At 29.9% G+C, this 22,209-nt stretch overlaps 1 protein-coding gene across 1 annotated transcript in view; it reads left to right on the plus strand.

Moving 5' to 3' along the window:
- Positions 1-22,209, plus strand: part of LOC142228676 (uncharacterized) — a 596,821-nt gene that overhangs the window by 568,885 nt on the left and 5,727 nt on the right. The window contains exons 5-6 of the mRNA XM_075299164.1: positions 7,294-7,487; positions 12,112-12,208. Coding sequence (XP_075155279.1) covers positions 7,294-7,487; positions 12,112-12,208 — 291 coding nt within the window. The remainder of the gene's footprint in view (positions 1-7,293; positions 7,488-12,111; positions 12,209-22,209) is intronic.

A 22,209-nucleotide genomic window follows, 5' to 3' on the forward strand; every position in this document is an offset into this window, starting at 1 on the left:
GATTTTTTTCTCGATGTTATTTTAAAGTAGAGGCTTTAACCTAAATAAGCTATAAATATTTTCCATATTGGTGAGCACTAAAATACATTTTTATAAACTTCTTTAACAATAAACGAAAAATACGAAAATTTGAGACAATTTTTCTACTGCATGTTTCTAGTAAATGGACATTCATACAAAACTATAGCTGATACTTTTTCGAATTCTTTTTTGTATTTTTCTCAGATTTTCAACGATATTATAGGCCAAATAGCGCTTATTTTCTTAAGGCCATTTGGTCACAATTCTAGAATTAAGTTTTCAGAACAAGCTCATATACCTCTTGAAGTAATTGAAGTAGGTTCTCAAAATGACAATTTTTGTTCTACATGCTGTTAGTACAAGTAGAAACAGAAGTAAAATTAAAGTTTTTAACATTAGGTTTATTTCGGTAGTGAAAGAGTTAAAATAAAGTATCCTAGTTTTGAACGCTTTTATTGCTTTGAATTGAAGATACAAAAAGTTATCAAACTTAGAGACGATTTCATTAGTTTTTAATAGTTTTTCAGAATTATTAAAGCCAAGTTGACCTTAGTAAAACGGAATTGTCATTCATATTAAGATGCCCATTTTCAAGTCGAATCACTTCAATGAAAAGTTTATTGACTTTTGGACAAGGAAAAAGACTTTATATTAGAGAAATGAGTCTTCTATGCTAAGCGAAATTCGTATTTTAAGGACATGAAATCTTTGGACTAACGGCAATACTCTTTCAGTGCAGCTGACTTCTTTGACAAGTATACAAGTATATGTTCACAAACTACTAAATTTGGAATGGCTTAACAAAATTTAACATGTGTGCATAACAGAGATGGAAGTTTCCAAAACACTTAACTTTTTCCTGTTTATACCGCGCTTTTTGTGCTTTTGTGCCATATACATGGCCTGGTTTTTGCCCAGGCGATACATGTATATGGGAGCGTTATCCAAACCTGAACCGATTTCCAGACTTAATGTCTTCTGTAAAGGAGGAATTTCTTAATGTCTTCTTAATGTCTTTTATAGAGGAGGAATTTCGATCAAACTTTTAAGACGATGGGTTAATAAAAACTACCAATATAACCCCATTTGTCGAAATAGGACGATACATTTTTTAACCGATTTCATCAAAAGCGGTTAATAATTGCGACCGGAATTTAGATTCATCTAATTATGAGGTTCTACTTGCAATCACTGTCCCAAAGACCATGAATGGCTTTGTATCAAAAATTTCAGCAAAATAGCACCTTTATGGCATTGAAGACTTGTAACCGAATTTCAATCTGACCAAGAGTATATGTACTTCATATGGAAGTGGAATGACAAACTAATGCTATAAAAGAGGGCTTCAACATGTTTGTCCATTCTGCCTAAAGAAAACGTAAAAAAAGCTCCATGATGTCTCCTACCTCCTACCATCCCTCTACATAAAATGAGGAAATCGTTTACATATCATATAACAGAGATTTTAAAGGTCTTCGCCCTTTACATCCCTAAGAAAGCAATTTTGGGGCAAAGTATTTTCCAAGTATTCCCTTTTAAAGAACAATACAAATTGCTTTGGTTTTTTTCTATCTTCACACATACACACATATTCCCGCTGGGTTGTGGGCTCTTTGAATAAATTTCATTTTAATTTTAATCCTTACTCTGTAATGACGACATTTACATACGAGCCATGGAGACATTTTAATTTTGAAAAAAAAAAAGGAAATCTTCATCATCATCCTTGTCATTTTTGTGTGATGTCAAAAATAACGGAAAATGTCCATGTTTGTTATTCAAATTCTTTGAAAAATGTTCCATCCTACTCTTCTTCCAACAGGCCATGGAAAAAATAAACGCAAGTTCGTGTTTTCCCTCCATCTAAAAAAAATCCTACGTGATGAATTCAATTTGTTTAATTTTCCACGGTTTTTGTGGGGTTCTTTAGGAATCCTCTTTATAACATTTTTTTCCTCTATTGAATTACGAGTAAATATCGCGAAAAGGGAATGTGGATGTCTGTATGCCTAAAGAAACGAATTTAATTTTTTTTTTTTGAGAAATGAGTACGCTGACGGGCTGAGATCCAAGTAATAACGCATCAATTAGAAAGATGAATTACTTGAGTTTTCTAATTTTGTTTAATTAGTTTACTACATACAAAAAAATCTGATTCAATCACGAAATTAATTGATCCAATTAATTTTTTAATTGGAATGTCTTCAATCGTATAAATGATTGTATCAATTAAAAAATTAATTGGAAGTCAATTACAAATTAATTGATGAAATTAAAAAAATAATTTTCAGTTAAAAAGTTTGTTGAATCAATTAAAGTTTTATTTGAATATTTTTATACCTACCACCATAGAAAGGTGATGGGGGTATAATAAGTTTGTCATTCCGTTTGTAACACATAGAAATATCGATTTCCGACTATATAAAGTATATATATTATTGATCAGGGAGAAATTCTATGACGATATAACGATGTCCGTCTGTCTGTCTGGATGTCTGTTGTAATCACGCAAAGCCTTCAACAATAAAGCTATCTTGCTTAATTTTTGCTCAAACTCGTTTTCTGTGTCCAAGCAGGTCAAATTCGGGGGTTAAACCATGTTTTGGTATAGCTCCCATATAAGCCGCTCCCCCGATTTTGGGTCTTGGGCTTCGAGAAACCTTATTTTTATCAGATTTGCCTAATATTCGAAATCTAGAGGTATTTTAGAACCACAAATAGGTGTGTCGAAAATGGGCTGTATCTGTCCATGCTTTGGTATAGCCCCCATACAGACCGATCTCCTGATTTAACTTCTTGGGCTTCTAGAATCCATATTTTCAATCCGATTTTCATGAAATGAGGTTTCGACGATACCACTATACGCGGAAATTTCTAAAAATATTTTGCCGTAAATATGTGTTCCGAATAAATTGTGTGTCGATATACATTGTGATATATCCCCCTTATAAACCCGCCTTCCTATTTGGGGTCTAAATTCTGTAGGTTTTTCAGAACCACAACTAGGTGTGCTGAATTTTATGTATCGGTGCATATTTTTGGCATAACACCCATATAGACTGATTACCTGATTTACCTCCTTGGGCTTATATAAACCGTAGTTTTTATCCGATTGGCCTGAAATTGTAACGGATTTAGTTTTTATCGCTCTATTTGGTAAGGCCTCAATATAGACCGATTTCACTTCTTAAGGGAATAGAAGACGCACTGATCATGAAATTTGCTTGAATCTGAAATGAAATCATGGCATTATTTAATCATTCCTATTTTATACATTATCAAGTAACCAGCTATATATTATCAAAGGTAACTGTTTTATTCATGGTGGTGGGTATTTAAGATTCGGCCTGGCCGAACTTACTGCTATATATATCGTACTGTTTTGCATACCAATTAATTATTGTTGATTTCCCTGGAGCAGAGCCCGGAAACTCATTATCAAGCCAAGTTTTTGCTTCCACCGTATTTTTTTCCCTTCAGAAAACAGTATTTTATCAAAACACCAAATTCCTTTTTTTCCCATTTTTTTCACAATAACAAAAGTTGCTTCACAAAAGACGCTCTATCTCACAAATTAATTGACTTACAGACGTCAAATTTTGACACGAATCATTTGAAGGTTGGTACTATATAAAAATAATATGCATTTAATACTAGCGACGCCATCTATGTGTCAGACCGGGGACTTATCAGCCAACCTGCCTCTTATTGACAAATATCGAATCCTGTTTTTATTTCATATGCTGGAAGAAGAGGTAAAACTAGCATATCTTTGCTTCAACGTTTGTTTTAATTGTTTTTGGCTGGATCGTAATGACCATTTTTCTTCTCAGCGTACGACAGAAATGGAAAAACGGCTAAAGTGGCTTTACGAATATCTATTTCTCTCGTAAAATAGTTCGGTTTAAGCTCAAAGACATTTGAATTTATATATTGAAACATGAAAATTCGGAAAATGCTTATTTTTTTCTTTTGAACAAATCAGAGAAAAGCTGAATTGAAAATTATGTATTTTAAAATGAAAATTGGAACAGGATGAGATGATCGATGTGCTGCCTATGGGTACGTGAAAAAATCGCGCGCTCGATTTCTTTCAAGTACCCATCAGCAGCACATCGATCATCTCATCTCTTTCCAATTTTAATGTTTTGGAACAAGATAATGAAACGAAAGTTGCAAGAATGTGAGGAAAAGGAATCGAACGCGCGATTTGGAGGGAGATGAGATGATTGACGTGCTGCTGATGGGTACTTGAAATAAATCGCGCGCGCGATTTTTTTTTTCAGGTACCTATCAGCAGCTCGTCGATAATCTCATCTCTTTCCAATTTTAATGTTTAGAACAAGATAATAAAATGAATTCTTTTTTAAATTCATCACATTCAGTTTGTCCTCAAGTTCTTGCATATTTCTTTTTATTAAGTTGTTTTAAAAAAGTTATTCTGACATGTCGTTCGTAACCTTCGTAAATATTAGTAACAAAACGAATGAAAAAAAGAGGAATCACGCTATAAATAAACCCAGCCAACTACACTCAAATCGATGATTTGACAGTGACATAGGAAAAGAGATATGTTTGTACGAAATTCGTACTACGAATTTATTTCGGCATAAGCCGGCTATCATGCAAAACCTTTTTTCGGAAGGTTCAAGTGTGGTTCATTGTTGGATTTAATGAACTGCCTGAATTTATTCTGATAGTTGGTTGATAGTTTTGCTGCAAGTAGAGGATGCTGATGAGGAATGTGGTAATTCCGAAACGTGCGTCCATCCAACCATCTTGCAGTCTATAGGACTTTGCCCAAATAAATTTGACAAACATTATTTTCCTCTGTTGGTTAAGCTACACTAGTAGTTTAGTCAATGCATAGTTTTAAGCTGAAATCAAAAAACAACAACATTGCTTGTACCCATAAGATAAAATGGAACAACCGAAAAAGGGGCATCAATAAAATAATAACATCTCCATTATCCATATTATTTATTATTTCAGTTACTAAGGTGGAACACATAGAGACTGTATGCCAAATCGGCTTCCATAATAGTGGTTTGCTAAAATATCTTTTCCGGCACACTTTCGCACATTCTGCATTCACTCATATGCTCCGATTTGGCACATAGTGCTATGAGTTCTTCGGGGCTTTGTGAAGCGTTTGGCACCATTTTCTCCTAATTGTCTTAGCATTTTCTTATAGACCACGAGATCTGCACTGTCTTTCTAGTTACGGTATTTTGAATTAAATACCGTACTTAAAAATAGGGAATAAAACTACTTCATTTAGGACAGTTTTTGATTTGTATTCCGACATTCATTTTCTCCATAAAATATTGGGCATTTTGACCGCCTATATTCTGGGACATATGACCGCGATGAAGGAGGACATAAAGCCCAAAAATCATTCTGGGCGATATGTCCGGTCGCCGATTCTAACGCTTTTCGGAAACGTTTGACCTCAAATATTTTAAAAAATTCACAATTTTTTCAAATTGGATTTAGCATTTTTTTCGTAAAAATTTAAATGATTTGTACCATTTTACGAATTCTTACTCTGTTTTTAATCTATTTGAAACAAAAAAAGTTAAAATTACCCATTATTTAAAAGAACTTCCTGGGTAGTTAACATAAAGAACATCATTGGGAGTGCATCTTCTGGAAGTGCTTTTAAAGTTGTGCCTTTGGAAGAACTTCCAAATTTTTTTGCTGGCTATATAAGCCAATTGAGTTCTTGATCGGTTTATATTAAGGAGTCTATAAAAATTATGAACCTATATGAACCAATTTTCGCACGATAATTAGAGGGCGAAATTTCAATCGGATCGCACTTACACTTGCAGGAAGCGCGGGAAATCAAATCTGGGGATAGGCTTATACGGTTGTTAGAGGTCATATACTAACACCGCGTACCAAATTTAAACCGGATCGGTTTATATGGGGGCAATATATAATTACGGACCGACATGAACCAATTTTTGCATGATTGTTAGATGCCATATATTAATACCACGTACCAAATTTAAACCGTATCAGGTGAAATTTGCAACCCCTTCCAGGTACGGAATTCAAATCTGGGGATCGGTTTGTATGCGGGCTATACATAATTATGCACCGATATGGTCGTAAAATACCTCTAGATTTCAAATTACATGCAAATTGATTGATACGAGTAGTACGGTTCTAAGAAGCCCAAGTAGTTTAGGTTAGGTGGCAGCCCGATGTATCAGGCTCACTTAGACTATAATACCACATTGGTGAACTTCTCTCTTATCACTGAGTGCTGCCCGATTCCATGTCAAGCTCCATGACGAGGGACCTACTTTTTATAGCCGAGTCCGAACGGCGTTCCACATTGCAGTGAAACCACTTAGAGAAGCTTTGAAACACTCCGAAATGCCACCAGCATTACTGAGGTGGGATAATCCACCGCTGAAAAACTTTTTGGTGTTAGGTCGAAGCAAGACCTTGGCGTAATAGAAATCCCAGTGTACCTCGTTCTTGTTACAAGGAGAGCTCATATCACTTCTCACTGTAAGTTACAAGCAATCCGCATAATAAAATGAATCCTCTACATATTTTGCTTATCGTACCCTCTTAACCAGACAAAACACTTGCTAACCTACCAAAATTGAGCATATGTGATTGCATAAAATTTAATTCAAATTTTATAAGACCACATGGCGTCTTACACATAGTAGATTTTCATTATCCTCCTTGATGTTCATAAATCTAACTATGACGATGGAAAATGAAAATTATTCAATATTTCATAAAATTAAATCCTTGACTGGGTTGCAATGCCCTAACATATTTGAGGCCATCATCAAACAACAAATTTCAGTAAAAACGAAACCTCACGTAATATTTGTGGATGTTTTGTCTGCTTTAGACCACAAACGAAGAAGCCATTGTTGATATTTAGCTTTAAAACCCAACCTGCGCTATTTTACCACTCTCTCACACAGCCATACACACACATTAACATGTGTGTGGTTAGAATTCTTGGGCCTTGTTTGCTTATTGTTCGGCTGCAAATCATGTTACCCTTAGATGATATGTGAGAGGATGACAGTGTATTTGTATATGTGTACTTTTATGTGCTTTCTTTTATCCACTGTTGATGGATTAAATTCAAAATCCTTTGGGCAAATTTAATTTTCCCCTCGTTATATTGGGGCTTCATTCCATCTCACGGATGATTGATATTTTCTCCATTCATTTCTAGACTAATATTTATGTTTGTAATTGAATGTTTTCTTGCTTTTGTTCATATTACAGGTCCAAAAATCATTGTACGAACCGAAGAGGTTCTGATTGTTGGTTTAGTTCTAATGCTGTGGGTTGGTGCCATTGTCCTGTTCTTTAATCGATGGGGCAAAATACGTATGCTGGAACCGTATCAACCGAAATTTCAACAACAACATCGAGCTTCCTGCCCTCTGTCAGATATTGACTCAATAGCACCACATCAGGTAAGATTAATGGGAAGTTGAGAGTAAATGCGATTAAGATGATGTTTATATTTTGGCAAAAAAAAAATATTGTTGTTAAGTCATTGTAGGAGGAACGACGAGAACCAGCTCATCGACCTTTTGACAAAAAAAAAAACATAAAAGTCATGATCAACTTTTTGTTATTTTCACCAAATCGATTAGCGAAATTAATAGATCCATTAAATTTCTAATTAAAATTTCTTCAGTCACGGGAATAATAACATCATTCACCAATGTCAATTAAAAAACTAATTGTTTATATTAAAAATTTTACTGATTCAGTCAATTTTTATACCCTTCACCACTACTGTGGTACAGGGTATAATAAGTTTGTGCATTTCTATGTAACGCCAAGAAGGAAAAGTCTGAGACCAATCGTTTAGCATACCGATCGTCTTAGAATTACATTCTGAGTCGATTTAGCGATGTCTGTCTGTCCGTCCGTCTGTCTGTTCATGTATTTTTGTGTGCAAAGTACAGATCGCAATTTAAGTCCGATCGTCCTCAAATTTGGCATAGGGTCGTTTTTTGGGACAAAGACAATTGCTATTGATTTTGGAAAAAAATCGGTTCAGATTTAGATATAGCTGCCATATATATTTATCCCCGATCTGATAATTGGCATGTTTATTAACCGATGTTATTCAAATTCCTTGCATCCGAATCTTTTATGAGTCTCGAAAAACTTGCAAAATATCTGCCAAATCGGTTCAGATTTAGATATAGCTCCCATATATATCTTTCGTCCGATTTAGACTCATATGACCACAGAGGCCAAAGTTTACTACCGATTCTCCTGAAATTTTGCACAGAAAGTAGAATTGATATTCTACGAAACTACTTACCCGATTTGAAAATTTTCTGAGAATGAGTTGTAGACGGCTCAATTTTCTTTAATTTGAGTAGCACTGGGTTGATCCCAGGTCAAATAAGACGAAAGATATGCTCAAAATTGTAAGTGTACCTCCAAAAATTAAAAAAAAAGTTCAAAAATTTGTATCTCGAAAACCAATCGACAAAAAATTTTTTAAAACTCATTTTCGTGTTTAGTAGGTCAAAATCAATGAGAAAAATATGCTAGAACCAATTCACAAAACGACTGTTGGCTAGTGTCATGAATTGGGCTTCGAATTGCTTCCTCACCCACCGTATTCTCCAGATCTGGCCCCCAGCGACTTTTTCTTGTTCTCAGACCTCAAAAGGATGCTCGCAGGGAAAAAATTTGGCTGCAATGAAGAGGTGATCGCCGAAACTGAGGTCTATTTTGAGGCAAAACCGAAGGAGTACTATCAAAATGGTATCAAAAAATTGGAAGGTCGTTATAATCGTTGTATCGCTCTTGAGGGAACTATGTTGAATAATAAAAACGAATTTTGATCAAAAAAATGTGTTTTTCTTTGTTAGACCAGTGACTTATCAGCCAAGCTGTTAGTAACTCGCAATCTTAACAAAAATTTGATATTTTTAAATTTTTACAGTAAAGCCTATTAAAGCCTATTCGTTAATTTCTCGTACTTGCACTGAAAAAAATATTGTCGTATGGTCAAAGATTTCATGTCTTTAAAATACGAATGCAAATTTTGCTTAGCACAGAAGACTCATTTCTCTAATATAAAGTTTTTTTCCTTGTCCAAAAGTCGATAAACTTTTCAATGAAGTCGTATTATCCTTATAATTAAGTGATTTCACTTAAAAATGGGTATCATAACATGAAAGAAAAAATGTTAGGGCTAAGGTCAACTTGACTTTAATAATTCAGAAAAATTCTTTAAATTTAATGAAATTGTCTTTAAATTTGTTGTCTTTTTGCATCTTGACCACAAAGCATAAAACCGTTCAAATATAGGACATGTTTTTCAACACTTTATTTTAAAGACGTTTTTTACTTGAAACATAGCATAATTAGTACTGAAAGTCGAGTCTTAATTTTGAAAATAAAGTTGTCGTTAACTCGTTTTTAAAGAACTTTGATAGCATATGAAGAAAAAAAGCTGAAAAAGCAAAAAATAAAATTTGCTTCCTAGAAGCAAATACACAAAACCCAAATTTAAAGGAGAATTGTGTCTTAAAAGTATACTTACTTGTATTCTCCGCTTCTTTGGCTCGGAATCAATACCACAATTTTTAAAGTAAAAACAAAATCTTTGGAACCGGGCATGCTTTTTTTTCAGTGTGGATCCAAAGATTTCTTTAATATAAAGACATGTTTTAACTGCCTATGTGGTTTTATATTTATGAGAAATAAAATGAAAATTAAGATAAATATTTCATTTATCAAGTGGTCATTCTCTTTTTGTGATATATCTAAAGATTTAGTATTTCAGTTAATTTTTAGACGATTTCTTTATATCAAAAAATTGTTTATTTACTTTAAGGAAGATTTGCCTTAGTTAAAAGTCATATGACTTTAATGGAGGGACGCAAATTTTCAAAATGTATGTAATGTAAAATTTAATAAACAAACAAAAAAATTTGAACCAAAGATTATAAACTTTACTTTAATTAAATTTTCATTACTTAAATTTGACCTTAATATTTTGCACATCCTAAAATTTATGTTGCGAAATCTTTTATATTTTTTCAACAAATTTAGATCGTAATTTATAACAAGTTTTGAAAATTCATTTAATTCATCACAATTAGTTAGTTCAATTTGACCAGAAATTTATTAGAATCTTTTAATCATTTTTTTAACTCTTTGGAAGTTCATGCGACTTAATAAAAAGCTCTTTTTGTGTAGCAGCCATTTTCGCCCCATTACACTCAAAAAAAAGTGAACTCTCTATTTCACTAAAGCCAATTTAAAATAACCTGACAAAAGATTAAATATTCAATAAAAATACCATCCCTGAAGATGCTGGAATCGACCAGCGAAACGTTGGATGACAAAAATGGAATAAATTAATCTTTTATTCGCATTAAAATACCTGACCTTAAAATCCCAAAAATAACAATAGATGTTTGAAAATAATTAAAAAGGTCGAATCGAAAATAAAATTAACATTATTTTAGTTCATGGAATTATTATATTTAGACAAAGTTTTCTTTACTCTAATAATTTTTTGTGTATTTTAGTTAAATTAACTAAAGCCGAGGAGAAAAATATAATCCAATAGTTCAGAATTTCTTTAAATTTGTAAATTTTACCAAAAATGCGTCCATCATGAACTTCGTATGTCACTAAAGACATTCTTGCAACTTTGAACTCCAAGTTTTTCCTTCAAACTAAAAAATTTTCTTTAACAAGTGAAAAAACTTAGTTATGTCTAATAAATTTTCTTGAATTTGTCGAAAAATATGTACTTATTTTTATGACATCGGCGTGATGCCAACATTTGTGATACTGCACGGATGAAAAAGACTGTTTTTCATATGTTTGGCTATAAACATTATATGTTTGGAACACAAATTTTTAAACACAATATTTTTGAGTGCAAGCATATAATGTTCATAAACTAGCATAACATGTTTGGCACATATATGTTAATATGTTAGAACATATTATGTTTGGGACATAAAATGTTTGTAAATATAATATGCTTGGATGCAAACATATATTAATTTAGAAATAGCCTATAAACATATATGTGTTTAGTAGCTTGGAGCGCTATTTAACAGGGAGCGATATTGAATTAAGTTGGTGGTTGTTGCTTGTTATTACAAAATTAACATTTTATTTTTCCTTGGGCAATTGATCAGCTACTTCTTTGATCCTTACAAACTGTGTGGTCCGCTGTTCGAATCCCCGTCCGGCAAAAGGTAAAATTAAAATAAAAAAAAATCATACAATTGAATAATTTCTTCTACAATGTTTGTATTACAGAAAAAAGTGCTAAGAACTAAAAAATCTCGTGGAAGTGAGAAAGATGTGGGGGAATATACAATTGGGCAGAAACAAAATTTTGAGCACTCAGGTCGAAAACCTATGTTGTTAGCACCTATATTACCTGTTTATTTTCATAATTCATTATGATTGTAAATATATAAATAAATAAATAAAATTTTGAGCACAATATTGTTTGGGAGAATTTTTTTTAAGCATATAATATTTTTGGGTGCAAAATGCTTCCAAACATATTATATGTTCACATAATAACATATTGTTTTTTGGAAGACAACATTATTGAATTTGGATGCAAAAATACAAAATGTTTGGAACTTAGACTACCCAAACATATATTGTTTAGACCAATATGCTTTCAAACATATTATATATTGGAAGAGATCAAACATATAAATGTTTGGGCAATACCCAAAAATATATATGCTTGAAGCAAAATATGTTTGGGAGTATATGTTACAGAAGCGATTTTTTGTGAGCGTGTGCTTAGTTAAAATTTTCTACAGATATTCAAAATTTTCTAAAATTAACCGAAAGTTGTCTTCCTGGTGGGTTCACTGTTTTTTCAGTGTAGCATCTTTATTGATTTTGCACGTGGCGTCATTATACTCGTAACAGCCTTTGTGTTTTAATCTAATCACCTAGGGTTTGCATTTTCCCAAAAGGAATTTGTCCAGTTATTGAACATAATTTTTTTATAAGTTTCATTAACCTGTGTATTCAAAGATAATATAACAAATTCACATTTTATGTCTTTTTCAGCGTACATCGGTTTCTCGCATGTCAATGGGCTTTGTGAATAATGTAAAAAATATGCCATGTCAATTCAATGCTTATAATCCAACGATATATCCCAAAGGTAAGTAAATTCATAATGAAAGTTTGATAGACCATTTTATCACAATGAACACTTTATAGTCATCATAAATTATGAATTTTGATGAAAAGAATAACAAGAATTAGGTGGTAGCAGCGAATGGCTTCTACTAAGATGTATTTTTCTTAAAGACCCTTATATATTTTTGATATCGTTTCTACTTAGCACTGAAAAAACCCATATCATTTTCATATAACATACATGAACTAGTAAGGAAAGTCTAAAGTCGGGCAGGGCCGACTATATTATACCCTGCACCACTTCGTACATCTAAATTTTTGATACCATATCACATCCGTCAAATGTGTTAGGGGCTATATATAAAGGTTTGTCCCAAAATGTATGTAATTTAAATATCACTCGATCTGGACAGAATTTGTTAGACTTCTCCAAAATCTATACACTCAAAATTTAAGTCGGCTAATGCACTAGGGTGGAACACAATTTTAGTAAAAAAATATGGGAAACATTTAAATCTGAAGCAATTTTAAGGAAACTTCGCAAAAGTTTATTTATGATTTATCGCTCGATATATATGTATTAGAAGTTTAGGAAAATTAGAGTCATTTTTACAACTTTTCGACTAAGCAGTGGCGATTTTACAAGGAAAATGTTGGTATTTTGACCATTTTTGTCGAAATCAGAAAATCATATATATGGGAGCTATATCTAAATCTGAACCGATTTCAACCAAATTTGGCACGCATAGCTACAATGCTACTTCTACTCCCTGTGCAAGATTTCAACTAAATCGGAGTAAAAAATTGGCCTCTGTGGTCATATGAATGTAAATCGGGCGAAAGCTATATATGGGAGCTATATCTAAATCTGAACCGATTTCAACCAAATTTGGCACGCATAGCTACTATGCTAATTCTACTCCCTGTGCAAAATTTCAATTAAATCGAAGTAAAAGATTGGCCGCTGTGGTCATATGAGTGTAAATCGGGCGAACGATATATATGGGAGCTATATCTAAATCTGAACCGATTTCAATAAAATTTGGCACACTCGACTACACTACTAATTGTATTCCTAGTGCAAAATTTCAACCAAATTGGGGTAAAACTCTGGCTTCGGGGGCCGTATTAGTCCATATCGGGCGAAAGATATATATGGGAGCTATATATCAATCAGAACCGATTTCAATAAAATTTGGCACACTTGACTATAGTACTAATTGTTTTTCTTGTGCAAAATTTTAAGCAAATTAGGGTAAAACTAGGGCTTCTGGGGTCATATAAGTGCATATCGGACGAAATATATATATGGGAGCTATATCTAAATCTGAACCGATTTCTTCCAAAATCAATAGGGTTCTATTCTGAGCCAAAACACATACTTGTGCCAAATTTGAAGTCGATTGGGCTAAAACTGCGACCTAGACTTTGATTACAAAAATCTGTTCACAGACAGACGGACATAGCTATATCGACTCAGGAGCCCACCCTGAGCATTTTTGCCAAAGACGCTATGTGTCTATCTCGTCTCCTTCTGGGTGTTGCAAACATATGCACTAACTTATAATACCCTGTTCCACAGTGTGGCGCAGGGTATACAAATAATTACAGTAGTATGCAAAACAAAAAAAGGGTCTTTGTGTGTTTTGTGATTAAAAACTCATGTCAAAGTCATATTTCTAGTTTCCTTCATATTTGAAATTCTTTGAAATTTAAATCACCTGGTTTTTGATGCATGTTACATTCTCTGATTAACCATAATAACTTAAATTGCACTAGCAGCATGATGAAGAAACCCACTACCAGGAATTCTCAGCAATTGCTTTAAAGTATTGTGCAGAGCATGACAGAATCCATTGCAATTTTTCATAATGACCTACCACTGTTTTTCAGACATGAGGGAAAAAATAAATGTGAATTATGTGAGGATATAAGGAAAATCGTGCATTGCACAAAGGGAAATATGAATGTGAATTATGTGGGGGGATAAGAAAAACAAATGTTTGAAAAATAATGCTTATGGCATAGTTGCATGTTGCACAAGCATTGTTGACAGGTGCTTTCAGTTGGAGGGAAAATGATTATGGTTGTTTCGGAGAAGATTTTTGTTTTTGCATTTCTCTATTCAAAAGGGTGAATAGTAGTTAATATTTAGGTCATTTTGCATCTAGCATACTAGAATGTCACAGCCGGTAAATATTCAGAAACAATTTCCTTTAGCGTTCCAATGATTTACATTTGTGTGTCGGTTGTGATTATGTACTTAATTTGCGGAAAGATATGACTTCAGCGAATTATATGCTAGTTCTAAGTATTGGGAAATAAAATTCATACAAATTTACGAATAATATTTCCAATGAAAGTAAAAAGCTTGACACCATTTAAGAAAATAATCCCAGCTATTTCCGAAGCAGCATGTCATTGAGCTGCACAGGCCCACATCAAACAGTCCAAATTAATCCCGTGAAACATATCACATCTTACAAAAAGCTCTATCATTATTTTGGGGAGTTAAAATTTAATTCACTATACGCCTCTGTCAGTTTCCAATTATCAGAAACGAGAAGGGGTTTTGTTTTTGTCTTGCTTTCTGTTTGAAGTATATCTCTCATCTCAAGGATTAATTCGAATTCAAGGATGAGTTCGCTTCCTTCAAACTAAACTCACTGGATTTTCATAGCTTAATTATTTTTTATGTCATCATGTGTCTCTGTGCGTGTACGAGCATCTTCCGAATACAATGGCAAAACAATAAACATTTGTTTCATTTTTATATTACCATGCTCCTTTATTATCTTCAATTAGAATCCCCGGACTTAGACAGCTTCTCACATATATAGATTGTTGAGAGTATAGCGTTTTAACCTTCAACTCGATTTAGTGTCAAAACAATTAAATTTAATTTACCATTCAGTTTTTCTTGAAAGCAAGAGAAAGCGCTAAAAGCTCTTTCAATTTTTTTTTTCAATCTGTTTTAATTTTAGAATCGAAGGAACAGTGGTTAAAAAAATGGATAAATTTTTTTAAACAAAATTTTCTCAAAACTTTAATAGAAAATTAGATAATAGAAAAAAATCTACAGAAAAGTAACATTGGAAAAAAAACTAAAGACACAAGTTTTAAAAAAATTTTATAGAGTAAAAAATTTTTCAAAACAAAAATTTGAGTAAATATTTTGTCAATTTTCAACAGACAAACAAATTTGAAAAAAAAATTTGAATAAATTTTCTATAGACAAAAAATTTAACAAAATGTTATATAGAAAAACAATTGCACAAAATTTTCTGTAGACAAAAAAATTGTCAAAATTTTGACAAAAATATTGAGACAAATATAAATTTGATAAAATTTTTATAGAAAAAAAATTTATAAAATTTTATAGACAAAAAATTTTGAAAAATTACGAAACTACAAAAAGTTTTATATAGAAACAAATTGACAAAACTTTGTATACACTAACAATATTTCCTATAGGAATGCTGACAATATTTTCTGTAGGAATACGAATTTTTCCAACAATGTTTCCTATAAAACAAAATTTTGAAATAATTTTCGACAGACAAGCAATATTACAACAATGTGTAGATAAAAAATTTTTGACAGCATTTTCTATAGACAACAAATTTGGAAAAATTTTTATATGGAAAAAGATATAATTTTCTATAGAACAAACTTTTGAAAAATTGTTCTAAAGGCTAAAAATGTTGACAAAATTTTCTATAGACAAAAAATTAAAAAAAAAATAAACATTCTACAAACAACATTTTTTTTTTGAAAATTTTCTCTCTATAGACACTAAATTTACAGAAAAAATTTACAAAATTTTTATAGAAAAAAATGTGAACAAAAGTTTCTATAGACAAACAATTTTGACAAAATTTTCTATAGAAATAAAATTTTGACAAAATTTTCTATAGAAATAGAATTTTGAAAAATTTTTCTATAGAAATAAAATTTTGACAAAATTTTCTATAGAAATAAAATTTTGACAAAATTTTGTATAGAAATAAAATTTTGACAAAATTTTCTATAGAAATAAAATTTTGACAAAATTTTTTATAGAAATAAAATTTTGACAAAATTTTCTATAGAAATAAAATTTTGACAAAATTTTGTATAGAAATAAAATTTTCTATATAAATAAAATTTTGACAAAATTTTCTATAGAAATAAAATTTCGACAAAATTTTCTATAGAAATAAAATTTTGGCAAAATTTTATATAAAAGTAGAATTTTGAAAAAATTTTCTACGGAAATAAAATTTTGACAAAATTTTGTATAGAAAAAATTTTGACAAAATTTTTTGTAAAAATAAAATTTTGACAAACTTTTCTGTAGAAATAAAATTTTGACAAAATTTTCTATAGGAATAAAGTTTTGACAAAATTTTCTATAGAAATAAAATTTTGACAATATTTTCTATAGAAATAAAATTTTGACAAAATTTTCTATAGAAATAAAATTTTGACAAAATTTTCTATAGAAATAAAATTTTGACAAAATTTTCTATAGAAATACAATCTTGAAAAAATTTTCTATAGAAATAAAATTTTGACAAAATTTTCTAAAGAAATAAAATTTTGACAAAATTTTCTATAGAAATAAAATTTTGACAAAATTTTCTATAGAAATAAAATTTTGACAAAATTTTCTATAGAAATAAAATTTTGACAAAATTTTCTATAGAAATAAAATCTTGAAAAAATTTTCTATAGAAATAAAATTTTGACAAAATTTTCTATAGAAATAAAATTTTGACAAAATTTTCTATAGAAATAAAATTTTGACAAAATTTTCTATTGAAATAAAATTTTGACAAACTTTTCTATAGAAATAAAATTTTGACAAAATTTTCTATAGAAATAATATTTTCTATAGAAATAAAATTTTAACTAAATTTTCTATAGAAATAAAATTTTCTATGGAAATCAAAATTTGTCAAAATGTTCTATGGGAAAAAATGTTGACAAAATTTTCTATAGAAATAAAATCTTGACAAAATTTTCTATAGAAATAAAATTTTGACAAAATTTTCTATAGAAATAAAATTTTGACAAAATTTTCTATTGAAATAAAATTTTGACAAAATTTTCTATAGAAATAAAATTTTGACAAAATTTTGTATAGAAATAAAATTTTGACAAAATTTTCTATTGAAATAAAATTTTGACAAAATTTTCTATAGAAATAAAATTTTGACAAAATTTTCTATAGAAATAAAATTTTGACAAAATTTTCTATTGAAATAAAATTTTGACAAAATTTTCTATAGAAATAAAATTTTGACAAAATTTTCTATAGAAATAATATTTTCTATAGAAATAAAATTTTAACAAAATTTTCTATAGAAATGAAATTTTGTCAAAATTTTCTATGGAAATCAAAATTTGTCAAAATGTTCTATGGGAAAAAATGTTGACAAAATTTTCTATAGAAATAAAATGTTGACAAAATTTTCTATAGAAATAAAGTTGTGGTAAAATTTTCTATGGAAATAAAAATTTGTCAAAATTTTCTGTAGAAATAAAATTTTTGCAAAATTTTCTATGGAAATAAAAATTTGCCAAAATTTTCTATGGGAAAAAATGTTGACAAAATTTTCTATAGAAATAAAATTTCAGAAATTTTGAGTTTATTCGATCTTTCTTTTTATTAAATAGAAAATAATACTAGTTTACAATTTTTTTTTCATTACTTTTCATGAGATGTGATTTTGATCTGCTGAATTCGAAAAAAAATTTTAAATTTTTTTATGGAACAGTTATGAGATATTCCGTTATTTTTAGTTTTTCACTTATATCTCGAGTTAGAAATATCCGATTATATCGTTGTTGATACTTAAGTGAACGTTATTGAAATGACAAAAAATCGTGTATAATTGGATTTGTGATATGTTAAGTGGTTCAAAAAAATATTGATGTTACAAGGGCAAATTTTCCAAAAAAATCATGTTAAACAGATACTACAAACCATTGAAAAAAATGTTTGTGTCTCCATGGTCGTATAGATGATACTCTAACGTAAGTAAGACGAACTACAAGAAAAACAACTGAAAAATGAGAAAGTTATAAGCAATTGAGTGAACAAATCCGATGTCAAATCATGTAAATATGAGCAACTCACCCACTCAAAAATGCCACTCGACCACACAAAAATGTATTTTTGTGTGGGTGAGTTTCTCATATTTGCATGATTTCACATCGGATTTGTTCACTCAATTGCTTATAACTTTGTCATTTTTCGGTCGTTTTTCTTCTAGTTGGTTTTATTACTTGCGTTAGAGTATCAGCTATACAACCATGAAGAGATACCGGACGTTTTTATAATGGTTTGTACTTTTCCGGTGGAAAAGGGTCCCTGCGATTTTTTTTTTTTTTTAATTTGAATTTTTGCATAGATATTTGAAACACTTAACTTATCACAGATTCAATTATACACGATTATTCGTCATCTCAATTCCTTTCAGTACCAACAGCGATATAATCGGACATTTCTAACTCGAGATATAATTTGTTTAGTGGAAAAAGAGCGAAAAACTAAAAATAACGGGATATCTCAAAAACGGTTCCATAATTTTTTTTTTAATATTTTTCGAATTCAGCGGATCAAAATACATAAGAAAAGTTACCTCTCATCAATTGTACATTTTCAGTGAATACTAGTGTAATTATTCAAGCTTGAAAATAATTATTAAAAAACACAACAATAAAGTTGCTGTATAAATTTTCTATAGAAATAAAATTTTGAAAAATTTTCTATAGAAATAAAATGTTAACAAAATTTTCTATAGAAATAACATTTTGACAAATTTTCCTCTAGAAATAAAATTTTGACAAATTTTCTATAGAAATAAAATTTTGACAAAATTTTGACAGAAATAGAATTTTGATAAAATGTTCTATAAAAAAATTTCTAGAAACCAAAAATTGTGACAAAATTTTCTAGGGATAATTTTGATAACATTGTCTATGGACAAAAAGTTTTGACAACATTTTTAGATTTTTACAAAATTCTCTATAGGCAAAAGAGTTTTATAAAGTTTTCTAAAGCAAATAATGTTTACCAAATTTTCTAAAGGCAAAAAATTTGGGCAAACAAATATATAAAAAAAAAAAAAAATTTTTTGACTAAATTGTTTATACACAAAAAAAAATGTTAGTTAAATATTCTTCATTTGGAAAAGAAATTGCCTAACTTTTGACACAGTGTAAGACCAAATGAAATACAATTATCTATTCGTCTAAAACTCAGGTTATTGGCCGACTCCATGTGATTGTCAACCCACACTGAATCTTTAAAAACAAAAAGATACACAGCATCATTTAAGCTTAAATCAGATACAATCTCCATACGAGGAAGACATTAACATCAACCTTAGTGTCATAGCGATGGGAGCCCCTAGCGTGACGAAAAGTATTAAAAAGAGCAACTTGTCCGAGAGACAAGGAAAACAACAATAATGTTTTTATAACAATTACCGCCATTTTAAATGAAGAGGACTCTTTAACATTTGAGTGAAACAGGATGGCAAAAACAAGAGTGAATGGTGAACGATTCAAGTTCATGACTGGCTCAAGGATGTTTCACAGTTGACTTCGATAGACGAGTGTATGACTGTGTGCGAGCAACGAGATTCGTTTAAAAGCCACAGCATATTATGCCACATCCGTTTCCGTTAACTTTTAACATTAGACATTGGCGGATGTGTTCACATGTAATGGGACGTGTGTGTGGTGGTTCACGTTTTTGCTCAATTCTATGTGTATGACGGTGAGCATGAATTTCTCAGTCAGCTCCTGATATAACCAAGTGTATCCTTGCTGTTCTGTCTGTCTGTTAGATATTCTTTGTTCGTGTTAGATAACATTATATTTAAGAGCTTCTTCAATACTTAAATACATATAAATGTTTTGGTTTTACAATGATTTTTTAAGATTTACATCGGAAAAAAATATTGGGGAAATCTAAATTAAGTTTTTTTTTTTAACCCACATAAACAAAAAATAAGAGGTGTTATTACGGTATTTGAAGAACGTACAGATTCTGATATTTATTATTTAGTAAAAAATGTATGCTGATATTGCTGAAAAGCATATTAGTAAAATAGCCACCACGACAATATCTTTTCATGAAATTTTGTTTAGCCTGATCGCAATTCGATTTCGATAACCTCACGAATACAATATTTGAGGACTTGAATGTACGGTGATCTGGTAGCGTAGATCTCTTAGATGTACGTCAGAAATGCTGTTTATATCGCCATCTCGCGGAACACGGTCACGGTTTTACAAGGCAAGATCACGGTTGCCACTGTTGGTAGAATTCTACCAAAAATAGATTCTTTAGTGGTTGGTAGATAGGTAGAAATCTTAGGTTAGTTTAGGCATAGTGGCAGTCCGATATTTCAGGCTCATCTAGACTATTCAGTCCATTGTGATACCACAGTGGCGAACTTCTCTCTTATCACTGAGTGCTGCCCGATTCTATATAATTACAATGACAAGGGACCTCCTTTTATAGTCGAGTCGGTGTTCCACATTGCAGTGAAACCACTTAGAGAAACTTTGAAACACTCAGAATTGTCACCAGGCATTGCTGAGGTCGGATAATCCACCGCTGAAAAACTTTTTGGTGTTTGATCGAAACTGGGTTTGAACCCACGACCCTGTGTATGCAAGGCGGACATGCTAACCATTACACCACGGTGGCTCCTTGTCACAGTGTTTGGTAGATAGGTAGAATTATTGAAAATTTGGGAGATTTGGTAAAATATTCTCCAACTTATTTTCTAAAGTTTTGAAAAAATAATTTTTATAGAAATAATATTTTGACAAATTTTTCTATAGGAATATATATTTGAGAAAATTTTCTATAGAAATAATATTTTGACAATTTTTTTTTATAGAAATAAAATATAATTTTGAGAAATTTTTCTATAAAAATAAAATAGAAATAAAATGTTGACAAAAATCTTTATGGAAATAAAATTTTCTATAGAAATAAAATTTTGAACAAAATTTCCATAAAAATAAAATTTTGACAAAATTTTCTATAGAAATAAAATTTTCACAAAATTTTCTATAGAAATAAAATTTTCACAAAATTTTCTATAGAAATAATATTTTCACAAAATTTTCTATAGAAATAAAATTTTCTACAGAAATAAAATATTGACAAAATTTTCTATAGAAGTAAAATTTTGAAAAAATTTTGACAAAATTTTCTATAGAAATAAAATTTTGAAAAAATTTTCTATACAAATAAAATTTTGGCAAAATTTTCTATAGAAATAAATTTTTGACAAAATTTTCTATAAAAATAACATTTTAATAAAATTTTCTATAGAAACAAATTTTTGAAAAAATTTTATTTAGAAATAAAATTTTGAAAAAAAACTTCTATAGAAATAAAATTTTGAAAAAGTTTTGACAAAATTTTCTATAGAAATAAAATTTTGACAAAATTTTCTATAGAAATACCATTTTGACAAATTTTTGATAGAAATAAAATATAATTTTGAGAAAATTTTCTATAAAAATAAAATTTTGCAAAAATTATCTATAAAAATAAAATTTTGGAAAAATTATCTATAATAAAGTGTTGACAAAATTTTTTATGGAAATAAAATTTTGACACAATTTTCTACAGAAATTAAATTTTGACAAAAATTTCCTATAGAAATAAAATGTTGACAAAATTTTCTATAGAAATAAAATTTTCACAAAATTTTCTATAGAAATTAAATTTTCACAAAATTTTCTATAGAAATAAAATTCTCACAAAATTTTCTATAGAAGTAAAATTTTGTGTAGAAGTAACATTTTGACAAAATTTTCTATAGATGTAAAATTTTTCAAATATTTTCTATAGATGTAAAATTTTTGCAAAATTTTCTATTGAAATAATATTTTGACAAAATTTTCTAGAAAAATAAAATTTTCTATAGAAATAATATTTTCTATAGAAAAAAAATTTTGACAAAATTTTCTATAGAAATAAAATTTTGACAAATTTTTGACAAA

The sequence above is a fragment of the Haematobia irritans genome, chromosome 3 (assembly GCF_050003625.1).
Source record: "Haematobia irritans isolate KBUSLIRL chromosome 3, ASM5000362v1, whole genome shotgun sequence".
NCBI classification, from domain to species: domain Eukaryota; kingdom Metazoa; phylum Arthropoda; class Insecta; order Diptera; family Muscidae; genus Haematobia; species Haematobia irritans.